General features: G+C 44.5%; 1 protein-coding gene across 17 annotated transcripts in view; it reads right to left on the bottom strand.

The window, feature by feature from the left end:
* The window catches only part of uvssa (UV-stimulated scaffold protein A), a 144020-nt gene that overhangs the window by 74514 nt on the left and 56772 nt on the right, over nucleotides 1-12734 (bottom strand). For all 17 annotated transcript variants that reach the window (XR_009790353.1, XR_009790354.1, XR_009790356.1 and 14 more), the window contains 2 exons: nucleotides 11266-11375; nucleotides 5187-5306 (listed from right to left, as the gene is read on the bottom strand). Coding sequence is in view for 11 of the 17 variants with exons in the window: in XM_061786602.1 (XP_061642586.1) it covers nucleotides 5187-5306; nucleotides 11266-11375 (230 nt within the window). In the remaining 6 variants the exon portion in view is untranslated. The remainder of the gene's footprint in view (nucleotides 1-5186; nucleotides 5307-11265; nucleotides 11376-12734) is intronic.

The following is a 12734-nucleotide window of genomic DNA, read 5'->3' on the forward strand; positions in this document are numbered from 1 at the left end:
AGCACAATGGACCATATTCAAACTGTTCAACAAATAATCGAACGACACCACAAGTACAACCTGCCGCAATGTGCCACATTCATCGACTACAAAAAAGCTTCTGACTCAGTCACTACAACGGCCATATCAGATTGTGGTCTGATACAAATGAATTCCAGCAGTATTGAAAGTCACGAAAAGCACTGTGGTCTCAAATATTCGGAAATGGAAGAAGTTTGGAAACACCACGACCCTTCCTAGATCTGGCCGCCCGACCAAGTTGAGTAACCGGGGAAGAAGGGCCTTGGTCAGAGAGGTGAACAAGAACCCTATGGTCATTAAGGCGGGACTCCAGTGTTACCTTGTGGGGATAGGAGAATCATCCAGAAGGTCAACCATTGCTAACGCACTCCACCAATCAGGCCTTTATGGTAGAGTGGCCAGATGGAAGCCACTTCTCACTAAAAGGCACAAGGCAGCTCGCTTGGAGTTTGACAAAAGGCATCTTAAGGATTCTCAGACCTAGAGAAACAAAATGATCTGGTCTGATGAACCCAAAATAGTCAGGCCCAAACCTTTGGGCCTGAATTCAAAGCGTCATATCTGGAGAAGAAGAGGCATTGCTCATCACCTGGCTAACATCATACCTGCTGTGAAGAATGGTGGTGGCAGCATCATGCTGTGGGGCTGTTTTTCTGCTGCAGGAACTGGGCGACTAGTTCGCATAGAGGGTAAGATGACAGCTGCCAAATATAGAGAAATTGACATAACGTGCTCCAGAGTGCTCTGGAACTCAGACTAGGGCCTCGATTCACACCTTCCAACACAACAATGACCCAAAGCACACAGGCACGATAACAAAGGCGTGGCTTCAGGAGCAGCCTGTGAATGTCCTTGAGTGGCCCAGCCAGAGCCTGGACTTGAATCCAATCGAACATTTCTGGAAAGACCTAAAAATGGCTGTCCACCAACACTGCCCATCCAACCGGACTGACCTTGAGAGGATCTGCAGAGAAGAATGGGAGAAAATGCCCCAAAACAGGTGTGCCAAGCTCGTAGACACCCGATACCCAAGAAGACTTGAGGCTGTGATTGCTGCCAAAGGTGCTTCAACAAAATATTAAGCCATGCGTGTGAATACTAATGTATCTATGATGTTTAAATGTTTCCATTTTCAATACATTTGCACAACTGTTTGCTGTTTTTACTTTATTATGGGATATTTTATGTAGATTTTTTAAAACGAAAACTATACTCAAATCAGCTTTAGAATAAGTCTAATATAGCAAAATGTGGAAAAAGTGAAGGGGTGTGAATACTTTCTGGTGGCACTGTACACACACACACACACGTGTATATAGATGCACACACACACACATATATATATATATATACATAAAACAAAATCAACAGTGAACTTAAAGGCTCAACTTTACTTCTTTTCCTGTCACCTTGTCCCGTGAGGGGTAGCCACGGCATATCATCCTTATCCATGTAATCTCCTGCATCCTGCTCTCGAACACCAACTGCCCTCATCTCTTCCCTCACTACATCTGTCAAGCTTCTCTTTGGTCTTCCTCTAGCGCTCTTGCCTGGCAGCTCCATACTCATCATCCTTCTGCCAATATACTCACTGTCTGTCTTATGTATTTGCCCAAACCAATGAAGTCTCCTCTCTCTAACTTTGTTTCCAAAACATCTAACCTTGGCCGTCCCTCTGATGAGCTCATTTCTAATCCTATCCAACCTGGTCACTCTTAGAGAGAACCTTAACATCATCATTTCCACCACCTCCAGCTCTGCTTCCTGTTGCCTCTTCAGTGGCACTGTCTCTAATCCATCATCATGGCTGGCCTCACCACTGTTTTATAAACTTTGCCCTTCATCCTAGCAGAGACTCGTGTCACATAACACACCTGACACCTTCCTCCACCCGTTTCAACCTGCTAGGATCTGTTTCTTCACTTCCTTACCACACTCACCATTGCTCTGGGCTGTTGACCCCAAGTATTTAAAGTTCTTCACCCTTGCTATCGCTTCTCCCTGTAGCCTCACTCTTCCCCCTGTACCCCTTTCATTTATGCACATATATTCTGTATTATTTCAGCTAATCTTCATTCCTCTCCTTTCCGGTGCATGCCTCCACCTTTCTAACTGTTCCTCCACCTGCTCCCTGATTTCACCGCATATCACAATGTCATCTTCGAACATTGTCCACGGGGATTCTCGTCTACCCTCATTTGTCAGCCTATCAATCACCACTGCAGACAGGTAGGGGCTCAGGGCTGATCCCTGGCGCAGTCCTACCTCCCACTGAAACTCCTCTGTCACACCTACAGCATTCCTATCGAGGTACTCTGTCATAGGCTTTCACTAGATCTTTTGTAGGTGACCCAATGTTCCTGCCTCCTCTGGAAGAAAGTGTTCACTTCAGCCATTACCATCTGAACCAATCACAACTCTCTCTCTCTGTCTGGGAGGCTCAGAACTACTTCGTCGAGCTCCTTCCAGAATTTCTCTTTCACATCCTACCTGTGGGGCACAGCCACTAATCACATTATACAAACACAATTCCAATGAAGTTGGGATGTTGTGTTAAACAAATAAAAACAGAATACAATGATTTGCAAATCATGTTCAACCTATATTTAATTTAATACATACAAAGACAATATATTTAATGTTCAAACTGATAAACTTTATTGTTTTTAGCAAATAATCATTAACTTAGAATTTTGTGGCTGCAACACATTCCAAAAAAGCTGGGACAGGGTCATGTTTACCACTGTGTTACTTTTTCTTTTAACAACATTCAATAAACGTTTGGGAACTGAGGACACTAATTGTTGAAGCTTTGTAGGTGGAATTATTTCCCATTCTTGTTTGATGTACAGCTTCAGCTGTTACACAGTCCGGGGTCTAAATTTTTTTTTCTTCCATATTTTACGCTTTATAATGCGCCACACATTTTCAATGGGAGACAGGTCTGGACTGCAGGCAGGCCATCCTAGTACCCACACCCTTTTACTATAGAGCCACGCTGTTGTAACACGTGCAGAATGTTGTTTGGCATCGTCTTGCTGAAAGCAGGCGCGTCCATGAAAAAGACGTCACTCGGATGGCAGCATGTTTCTCCAAAACCTGTATGTACCTTTCAGCATTAATGCTGCCTTCACAGATGTGTAAGTTACCCATTCCATTGGCACTAACACAGCCCCATACCATCACAGATGCTGGCTTTTGAACTTTGCGTCCATAACAGTCCGGATGGTTCTTTTCCTCTTTGGCCCGGAGGACACGACGTCCACAATTTACAAAAACAATTTGAAATGTGGACTTGTCGGACCACTTTTCCACTTTGCATCAGTCCATCTAAGATGAGCTCGGGCCCAGAGAAGCCGGCGGCGTTTCTGGGTGTTGTTGATATATGGCTTTTGCTTTGCATAGTAGAGTTTGAAGTTGCACTTACGGATGTAGCGCCGAACTGTATTTACTGACATTGGTTTTCTGAAGTGTTCCTGAGCCCATGTGGTGATATCCTTGACACATTGATGTCGGTTTTTGATGCAGTGCTGCCTGAGGGATGGAAAGTCACGGACATTCAATGCTGGTTTTCGGCCTTGCCGCTTACATGCAGTGATTTCTCCAGATTCTCGGAACATTTGGATGATATTATGGACCGTAGATGATGAAGTCCCTCAATCCCTTGCAATTGTACGTTGAGGAACATTGTCCTTAAACAGTTCGACTATTTTCCCACGCACTTGTTCACAAAGAGGTGACTTTGCCCCATCTTTGCTTGTGAATGACTGAGCAATTCAGGGATGCTCCTTTTATACCCAATCATGGCACCCACCTGTTCCCAATTAGCCTGTTCACCTGTCGGATGTTCCAAACAGGTGTTTGGTGAGCATTTCTCAACTTTCTCAGGTCTTTTTTGCCACCTATCCCAGGAACGTGTTGCAGCCATAAAATTCTAAGTTAATGATTATTTGCTAAAAACTAAGTTTATCAGTTTTAACATTAAATATCTTGTCTTTGTAGTATATTTAATTCAATATAGGTTGAACATGATTTGCAAATCATTGTATTTTGTTTTTATTTATGTTTAACACAACAACTTCATTGGAATGGGGGTTGTACATAACACTTTCAATTTCAAGTTTCAGCCTCATCACTTGATCTGATACTCTTTTCACCTCCTCCAAGACATTCTTAGCTAATGCAGCTATTACTAGACGACTAAAACAATAATAAGAAGAATTTCTACAAAATCACAATAGGGACCTCATACCTGTAGCATAGCGACTTTGCAGCTGTAGCTGCTCAGGCCCTAATTAAAAAGCATCGTACTGGTGAACTATTTTTAAAATAGGCTCACGGGTGACTCACAGGGTGCCCACGGGCACCACATTGGTGCTGCATGATATATTGTACAGTAACTTGCAAAACATTTTGTTGTATGTGTTTTACAATGCTATCATCTTCCGGACACTCTATTTTGGGTGCTTCATGCCTTTATTATAAATGTTTGCAACTTTCCAACATGCCTAAAGAAGAAGAAGAATCACCTTTTATTGTCATGAACATGCACACGAAATTTGTTCTCTGCATTTAACCCATCAGAGTGAACACATACACATGTTAGTGGAACACACTGGAGCAGGGGGCAGCTGAAGCGCCCGGGGAGAAATTCGGGGTATGTTATGCACGAAGCAGCCGTGGGTAACATCCGGCTTGTTTACAGTACACGTTACGGACAGCGCATGTCTTGTGCACGTTAGTGATGGGCTTGGCTTTGGTTAGGGACGCAAAGGGGTGGGTGAAGTGAGGCTACAGAAAAATCTTGCTAGCAGCTTGAAAACGGCATACATCACCTTTAAAGCACGGTGTTATTGTTCATACTGTGCATAATGTAAAGTGGCTTAAAATCTTAAATATGCTTTTTAGGAATGAAGGCTCTGTCTCGTCTTTAATAAACACCTAGGCCTAATACGCTACTGTATTTTAATATTGGTCATAATGGTAGTACATGGAGAGCTAAGCACTTTTTTTGAGTGTTATTTTGTGTAAAAGATTTGAGAACCACTCAAGCTACAGCAAAATCAATGATTTATAAAAAATAAAAGCATTAACTCATCATTAAAAGTTACACCTAAAATCAATTTAATTTTGAATTTACTTTTATTAAAATGCAATTAACTCACCATTTTGCTCTTAGAGTCAATGTTCAACTCGCTCAGTTTCAGCAGGGAAGCTTCTATGGACTTTTTTAGATCCAATGATCTTCTCAACAGACTCTGATCAGCACCAGACTTGGTGAAGACCTATGAACAAACAGAGAGTTTGTCTGCTGCCCATTCAATAATAATAACAATTATAATGCATTCCACATACAGTTTATATTACTTAGCGCAAAGCGCTTTACAATTACATTCACTCCACAGTCATACCCTATCGAATGTAAAGTCTAAGGCAGTCTGCCGAAAACGTTGCTGTCATTCTGTGCCTACGCCTCCGACCACCACCAAACATCCAACCACATTCATTCGAGGGTAATGTGGGTTAAGTGTCTTGCTCACGGACAGGGATACAAAACAGCGACCTTCCAGTGGCAGGGTGTACAGTTACCCTCTGCACCACCCCGCCCCTTTCAAGATACAATTGTCATTTTAAGATTATTCCAGATTAAGTCGTAGTGATGCCCTCAATATGGAAAAAGCGTAATAAAATTCACAATGGGCTAAGTAAAGAAAAAAAAGGTGCTTTTGTGTCACAAGCAAGGTGGACCAACAAATAATAAATAGTTTCCCACCATCTAGCACAATTTGCAAAGTAAAACAAAAACATATTTTAAATATAACAAACTAAATTTACATTAAAATATGGGATACAGTAAAACAAAATTGGGGGGACTCAAATCACATGGTTTGACCAAGTCAGACTTAATTTGCCAATTTTAGGTATGGCTGGTCTGAAACTTCTGAAATAGTCTACTTTAAATTGGTATTCAGAAGACTCGACTCGACTTCAGGACATGACTTGACAAGTCTTGCCTGTTTACAGTTCACATTGTTTACAAGACAGTGTTTAGTTTTTTTTAAAGAAGAGTTACTTTTTTGTGTAGTGCACGCAAATCTGGCAACCCACCAGTATGGTAGAGCAGCCATCATCAATTAGCAAAGTGTCCGGACCATGCTGGCTCAGTGACACTATGTCATAACCAGCCTTGGGGAGTAATGGAATACACGCCGTTATATGATCAGACATTTTTTTTAATTTTTCTTTTTACTATATTACATTAGTTACAGAAAAAAAATACGTAATCAGATTACAGGTACATTTCATCCATCCATCCATTTTCTTCTGGTTATCCGAGGTCAGTTCATGGGGGCAGTAGCTTTAGCAGGGACGGCAAGACTTCCCTCTCCCCAGCCACTTCAGCCATCTCTTTCGGGGGGATTCCGAGGCATTCCCAGACCAGCCAGGAGACGTAGTCTCTCCAGCGTGTCCTGGCTCTTCCCTGGGTTCTCCTCCCGGTGGGACATGCTAGGAACACCTCACCAAGGAGGCTAATCAGATGCCCGAGCCACCTCATTTGGCTCCTCTCAATGTGGAGGAGTAGCAGCTCTACTCTGAGCCCCTCCTGGATGACCAAGCTTCTCACCCTCTCTCTAAGGGAGAGCCCGGACACCCTGCGGAGGAAACTCATTTAGACCGCTTGTATCCGGGATCTTGTTCTTTCGGTCACGACACACAGCTCGTGACCACAGGTGAAGGTAGGAACGTAGATCGACCGGTAAATTGAGAGCTTCGCCTTTCGGCTTAGTTCCTTCTTCACCACAATAGACAGATACAAAGTCCACATCATTGCTAACACTGCACCGATCTGCCTGTCGATCTCCCATTCCTTTCTTCCCTCACTCGTGAACAAGACCCCAAGATACTTGAACCCCTCCACTTGGGGGGGATCTCTTCCCCAATCTGGAGCGGGCACTCCACCCTTTTCCGACTAAGGACCATGATCTAAGATTTGGAGGTGCTGATTTTCATCCCAGCCACTTCACACTCGGCACCAAACCGCTCCAATGAGAGTTGGAGATCAGGACTTGATGAAGGCTAACAGAACCACATCATCTGCAAAAAGCAGAGATGCAATACTGAGGCCACCAAACCGGAACCCCTCTACGCCTTGGCTGCGCCTAGAAATTCTGTCCATAAAAGTTATGAACAGAATCGGTGACAAAGGGCTGCCTTGGCGGAGTCCAACCCTCACCTGAAACAAGTCCGACTTACTGCCAGCAATGCGGCCCAAACTCTGACAACAGTCGTACGGGGACCGAACACCCCGTATCAAGAGGTTCGGTACCCCATACTCCTGAAGCACCCCCCACAGGACTTACTGAGGGACACGGTCGAACGCCTTCTCCAAGTCCACAAAACACATGGAGACTGGTTGGGCAAACTCCCAGACACCCTCGAGGACCCTGCCGAGGGCGTAGAGCTGGTCCACTGTTCCACGGCCAGGATGAAAACCAGAGTGCTGCTCCTGAATCTGAGATTCTACTTCCCGATGAACCCTCCTCTCCAGCACGCCTGAATAGACCTTACCAGGGAGGCTGAGGAGTGTGATCTCTCTGTCGTTGGAACATACCCTCCGGTCCCCCATCTTAAAAAGGGAGACCACCACCCCAGTCTGCCAATCCAGAGGCACTGTCCGTGATGTCCATGCGATGTTGCAGAGGCGTGTCAACCAGGACAGCCCCACAACAGACGACGCCTTTAGGAACTCCAGGCGAATCTCCTCCACTCCCGGGGCCCTGCCACAGAGGAAGTTTTTAACCACCTCGGTGGCCTCAACCCCAGAGATAGGAAAGCCCGCCTCAGAGACCCCAGACTCTGCTTCCTCATGGGAAGGTGTGTCATTGGAATTGAGCGGGTCTTGGAAGTATTCTCCCCACCAACTCACAACGCCCCGAGTCGAGGTCAGCAGCACCCCATCCCCCATGTACACAGTGTTCCACTGCTTCTCCCTCCTGAGACCACATATGGTGGACCAGAATTGTCTCAAAGCCGTCCGGAGGTTCTCCATGGTCTCACCGAACTCGTCCCATGACCGAATTTTTGCCTCAGTGACTACCAAAGCTGCATTCCACGTACCCATCAGCTGCCTCAAAAGACCCACAGGCCAAAAAGGCCCGATAAAACTCCTTCAACAGCTTGATGGCATCCCTCACCGCTGGTGTCCACCAACGGGTTCGAGAATTGCTGCCAGGACAGGCACCAGCCACCTTAAGGCAGACCAGAGCTGTGGAGGCACGGAACATGGTCTACTCCGAGTCAATGTGCCCTGCCTCCCCCGGGACATGGGCAAAGTTCTGCCGGAACTGGGAGTTGAAACTTCTTCTGAGAAGGGACTCCGCCAGACATTCCCAGCTGACCCTCACAATACGTTTGGCCCTGCCATGTTGGACCAGCATCTTCCCCCACCATCGGAGCAAAGTCACTACTAGGTGGTGATCAGTTGACAGCTCCGCTCCTCTCTTCACCCGAGTGTCCTAGACATGCGGTCGCAAGTCCGATGACACAAACACAAAGTCGATCATCGAACTGCGACATAGTGTGTCCTGGTGCCAAGTGCACGTGTCGACACCCTTATGCTTTAACATAGTGCTCGTTATAGACAATCCATGATCAGCACAGAAGTCAAATAACAGAACACTGCTCGGGTACTGATTGGGGGGGGTGTCTCACTGTCATTGTCACTTATTTTTTGTAATGAGTGTGGCCTCAGGAGATCAACACTCTATATAAGGGTGTGGGTAATTATTAGGCAAGTTCTTTTCTTTTGGGAAAAGGGGCCGAAAAAGAGATTTAACTGACTCTGAAAAGTCAAAAAGTATCTAAAGTGTCTCAGAGAGCTGCAGCAGCCTTGAAATATTAAAGATATTGGGGCGTGATCACAGAACCATCAAACATTTTGGTGCAACAAGTCAACAGGATTGCAAGAAAAGTGTTGAGAGAAAAAGATGCAAATTAACTGCCAAGGATTTGAGAAGAATCAAGCATGAAGCTACCAGGAACCTATTATCTTCAAGTTCTGTCATATTTCAGAACTGCAACCAACCTGGAATACCTTGAAGTACAAGATGTTCCGCGTTCAGAGACATGGCCAAGGTAAGAAAAGCTGACAAAAAGACCACCACTGAACAAGACACATAAGCTGCAGCGTATAGACTGGGCCAAGAAATTCTGAAAACAGATTTCTCAAACGTTTTATGGACTGATAAATGAGTCACTATTGACAGACCACATGGATGGGCCCATGGCTGGATCACTAATGGGCACAGAGGAGAATCTTACAAATGAAAATAAAAAAATGAGACAAGAAAAAGTGTTTTTCATGTTGTTGTATAATAATTCTACACACCAATAGTTGCCTAATAATTGTCCACATATTGATATTCTCCTAAGAAAGCCTAAACCTCACTTTTAGTTTCTTAAACATTCTTGTTCAAGGTTTATCAACATTTTGGATTAACCTAAAGTACTGTGGTTGGTGATTAATAAATATAATCCTTAAAAATGAGAATTGTCTAAAAATTCTGTACACAGTGTAGTTTACTTCCCCTTGGAATTTGAGGTACTAATACGGGCGTTTAGTGAGATGAAAATATATTCTGTTAAAAAAAAAAATTCAAAAGTAACTGTTGCGGCAGCGAAAGGAAAAGCTATTAACGAGAACGCGGAAGTTTCAATGCATCACTAGTTGATGCACTGACTAAACATTTGACCACACTTTAAATTGCTGCATACGTTATTGGAATATATATTGAATAACTTGGAGAAGGAGTTCGACCGTGTCCCTCGGGGAGTCCTGTGGGGGGTGCTCCGGGAGTATGGAGTACCGAACCCCCTGATACGGGCTGTTCGGTCCCTGTACGACCGGTGTCAGAGTTTGGTCTGCACAGTAAGTCGGACTCGTTTCCGATGAGGGTTGGACTCCGCCAAGGCTGCCCTTTGTCACCGATTCTGTTCATAACTTTTATGGACATAATTTCTAGGCGCAGCCAAGGCGTAGAAGGGTCCGGTTTTGTGGCCTGAGTATTGCATCTTTTTGCAGATGATGTGGTTCTGTTGGCTTCATCAAGCCGTGATCTCCAACTCTCACTGGAGCGGTTCGCAGCCGAGTGTGAAGCGGCTGGGATGAGAATCGGCACCTCCAAATCTGAGACCATGGTCCTCAGTCGGAAAAGGGTGGCGTGCCCTCTCTACGTCGGGGATGAGATCCTGCCCCGAGTGAAGGTGTTCAAGTATCTCGGGGTCTTGTTCACGAGTGAGGGAAGAATGGAACGAGAGATCAACAGGCAGATCAGTGCAGCGTCTGCAGTGATGCGGACTTCGTATCGGTCCGTTGTGGTAAAGAAGGATTTATGTTTACCGGTCAATCTACGTTCCTACCCTCACCTATGGTCATGAGCTGTGAAAGAACAAGATCCCGGATACAAGCGGCAGAAATGAGTTTCTTCCGCAGGGTGTCGGGGCTCTCCCTTAGAGATAGGGTGAGAAGGAGCTCAGAGTAGAGTCGCTGCTCCTCCACATTGAGAGGAGCCGGATGAGGTGGCTGGGGCATCTGATTCGGATGCCACCCAGACGCCTCCCTGGTGAGGTGTTCCGGGCACGTCCCACCGGGAGGAGACCCCAGGGACGACCCAGGACACACTGGAGAGACTATGTCTCTCGGCTGGCCTGTGAACACCTCGGGATCCCCCCGGAAGAGCTGGATGAAGTGGCTGGGGAGAGGGAAGGATGGATGGATGGATGGATGGCTATTGAATAACATCTGATTTTCAATCCAGCATCTGAAAAGCATACTTTCATCATTCAGGCAGTCAAGGCATACAGTATTTTTGCGCAGAAATGATTAGACATCACAACATTTTTATATTGATTTGTTGATTACAAAGTAATTTGACATTCAAAAAACAGTCGTTCAACTTAATTTTATTTATATTTGTGTCACTGGTTTGCAGAACAAAATGTAAGCCATGAGTTTCCAAGCAACAGCTAAGAAACCTCAATGATTTAGCAAATTTCTGTAAAGAAAAGTAGGCCAAAAATGGTAACCAACTACAAGAAACGTTCCTGTGCTGAACAGGTGTGGGTTTTGTTTTTATACATTTTTGAGTGATATTCTGTCTACTACCATAATCAGTACATATTCATACAAATGAGAATTATTTGAGAATTGTTGATAAGTGAGCACTGCCCTCTGCAAGTACAAACCTGAACCCAATGACGCACAGCTGGTAGGTGCTTGGTTAGTAGTAGTCTCTGCAAATCTAACAAGGTAGAAACTACAGCTTCATTATCCTCCGTCTCCTCTATATGAAGACCTGTCAAATAAAATGAAAATTTGACATATCTATATACTGTATACATATAAACACACACTGACAGAAAATCATACTATTATCACTACTACTATGACTAATAATAATAACAACTACAATAATTTTATGAAAATAGAAATATTCTATGTTCATAAAATATTTCATACATGGCATGCTCTGACAGCGTGAGAGACAGCAAGATTTTCCAGCAAGAAAATTGGCGGCAACGCTGCATAACCAGATTAGCAACCCCGAGACTTCCTTCTCATCACCTTTTTTTTTCCTCTTTTTGTGAGTCTGATTATTATTGATTATTCCAATCCCTGCTCACGCCAAGATACCATCGTGGAGCCACTGGATTTCATTGATGGATCTTTCAAACTCTTCCTCATGCAAGCTATTGGATCCCACCATGACGACTGCAGCAACCCACTGAAAAGGAAGGAAGGCCAATTCGTCCACTAGCACAGATGATCTACTACCCAGCTCACCAGACACCCATATTTAAGTCTTCTCCTCCACTGACAAGAAGTTATCACTTCTCTATTTATTGCACCAGGAGATTAAGGGGCTCAAAAGCATCTTGGAATTCACGCACCAGCAATTCAAAGAGCTAAAAGAAGACAATGCCCAACTTCATTCAGCCATGAAAGTGATGACAACTGAGGTTGAAATTCTCAAGAAAAAAAACAAAAATATCAAAGAGGCAATGCTGGTCTAACAGTCAAGGAGCATCTGGGATAAGCTCATCTTTTCCAGCATTTCCGAGTACACCTGATAATCAAGAGGCTTGAGTAAAAAACATCATGTCGACAGCGCTGAAAATCCTGAAGGAGACACTCGCTAACATTACCTTACACTGAGAACACAGACTAGGAGGTCCGCGAGCAGGGACTCAACCCCGTCCAATCATCGCAAAATTTGAACATTTCCAGCAGAAAGTCTTCATGAAGTCGAAAGGACAGGAGCTGAAGGGTACATAGTTGGGGATAAATGACCAGTTCCCAAGCTAAATCAACGAGCGACGCAAAGTCCTGTACCCTCTAATGAGGAACTACCGGCAACAAGGAAAACTCGCCTCACTGGTTGTGGACAAACTATACTTAGGCGGTCGACTGTTTCGCGATTCCAAAGTCACCCCTTGGTTCTTCTAATAGATCAGTATTCCTTCCAAGTTTGTGGAAATATTTGGATATAGTGTAGGAAACTGGTACATATATTTTGGGGGGGGGGGGAACAAAAACAAAAAGGACTCATGCGCGTCCAATTGCACCCTCCACTCACTGACATGGGACATTACCCTTGTTTTCTTTTTATGTTTCTCTATGGTATTTCCTTTTCCCTTCTTCATGGCACTCTTCC

The sequence above is a fragment of the Phyllopteryx taeniolatus genome, chromosome 10 (genome assembly GCF_024500385.1).
Source record: "Phyllopteryx taeniolatus isolate TA_2022b chromosome 10, UOR_Ptae_1.2, whole genome shotgun sequence".
In the NCBI taxonomy this organism is placed as follows: domain Eukaryota; kingdom Metazoa; phylum Chordata; class Actinopteri; order Syngnathiformes; family Syngnathidae; genus Phyllopteryx; species Phyllopteryx taeniolatus.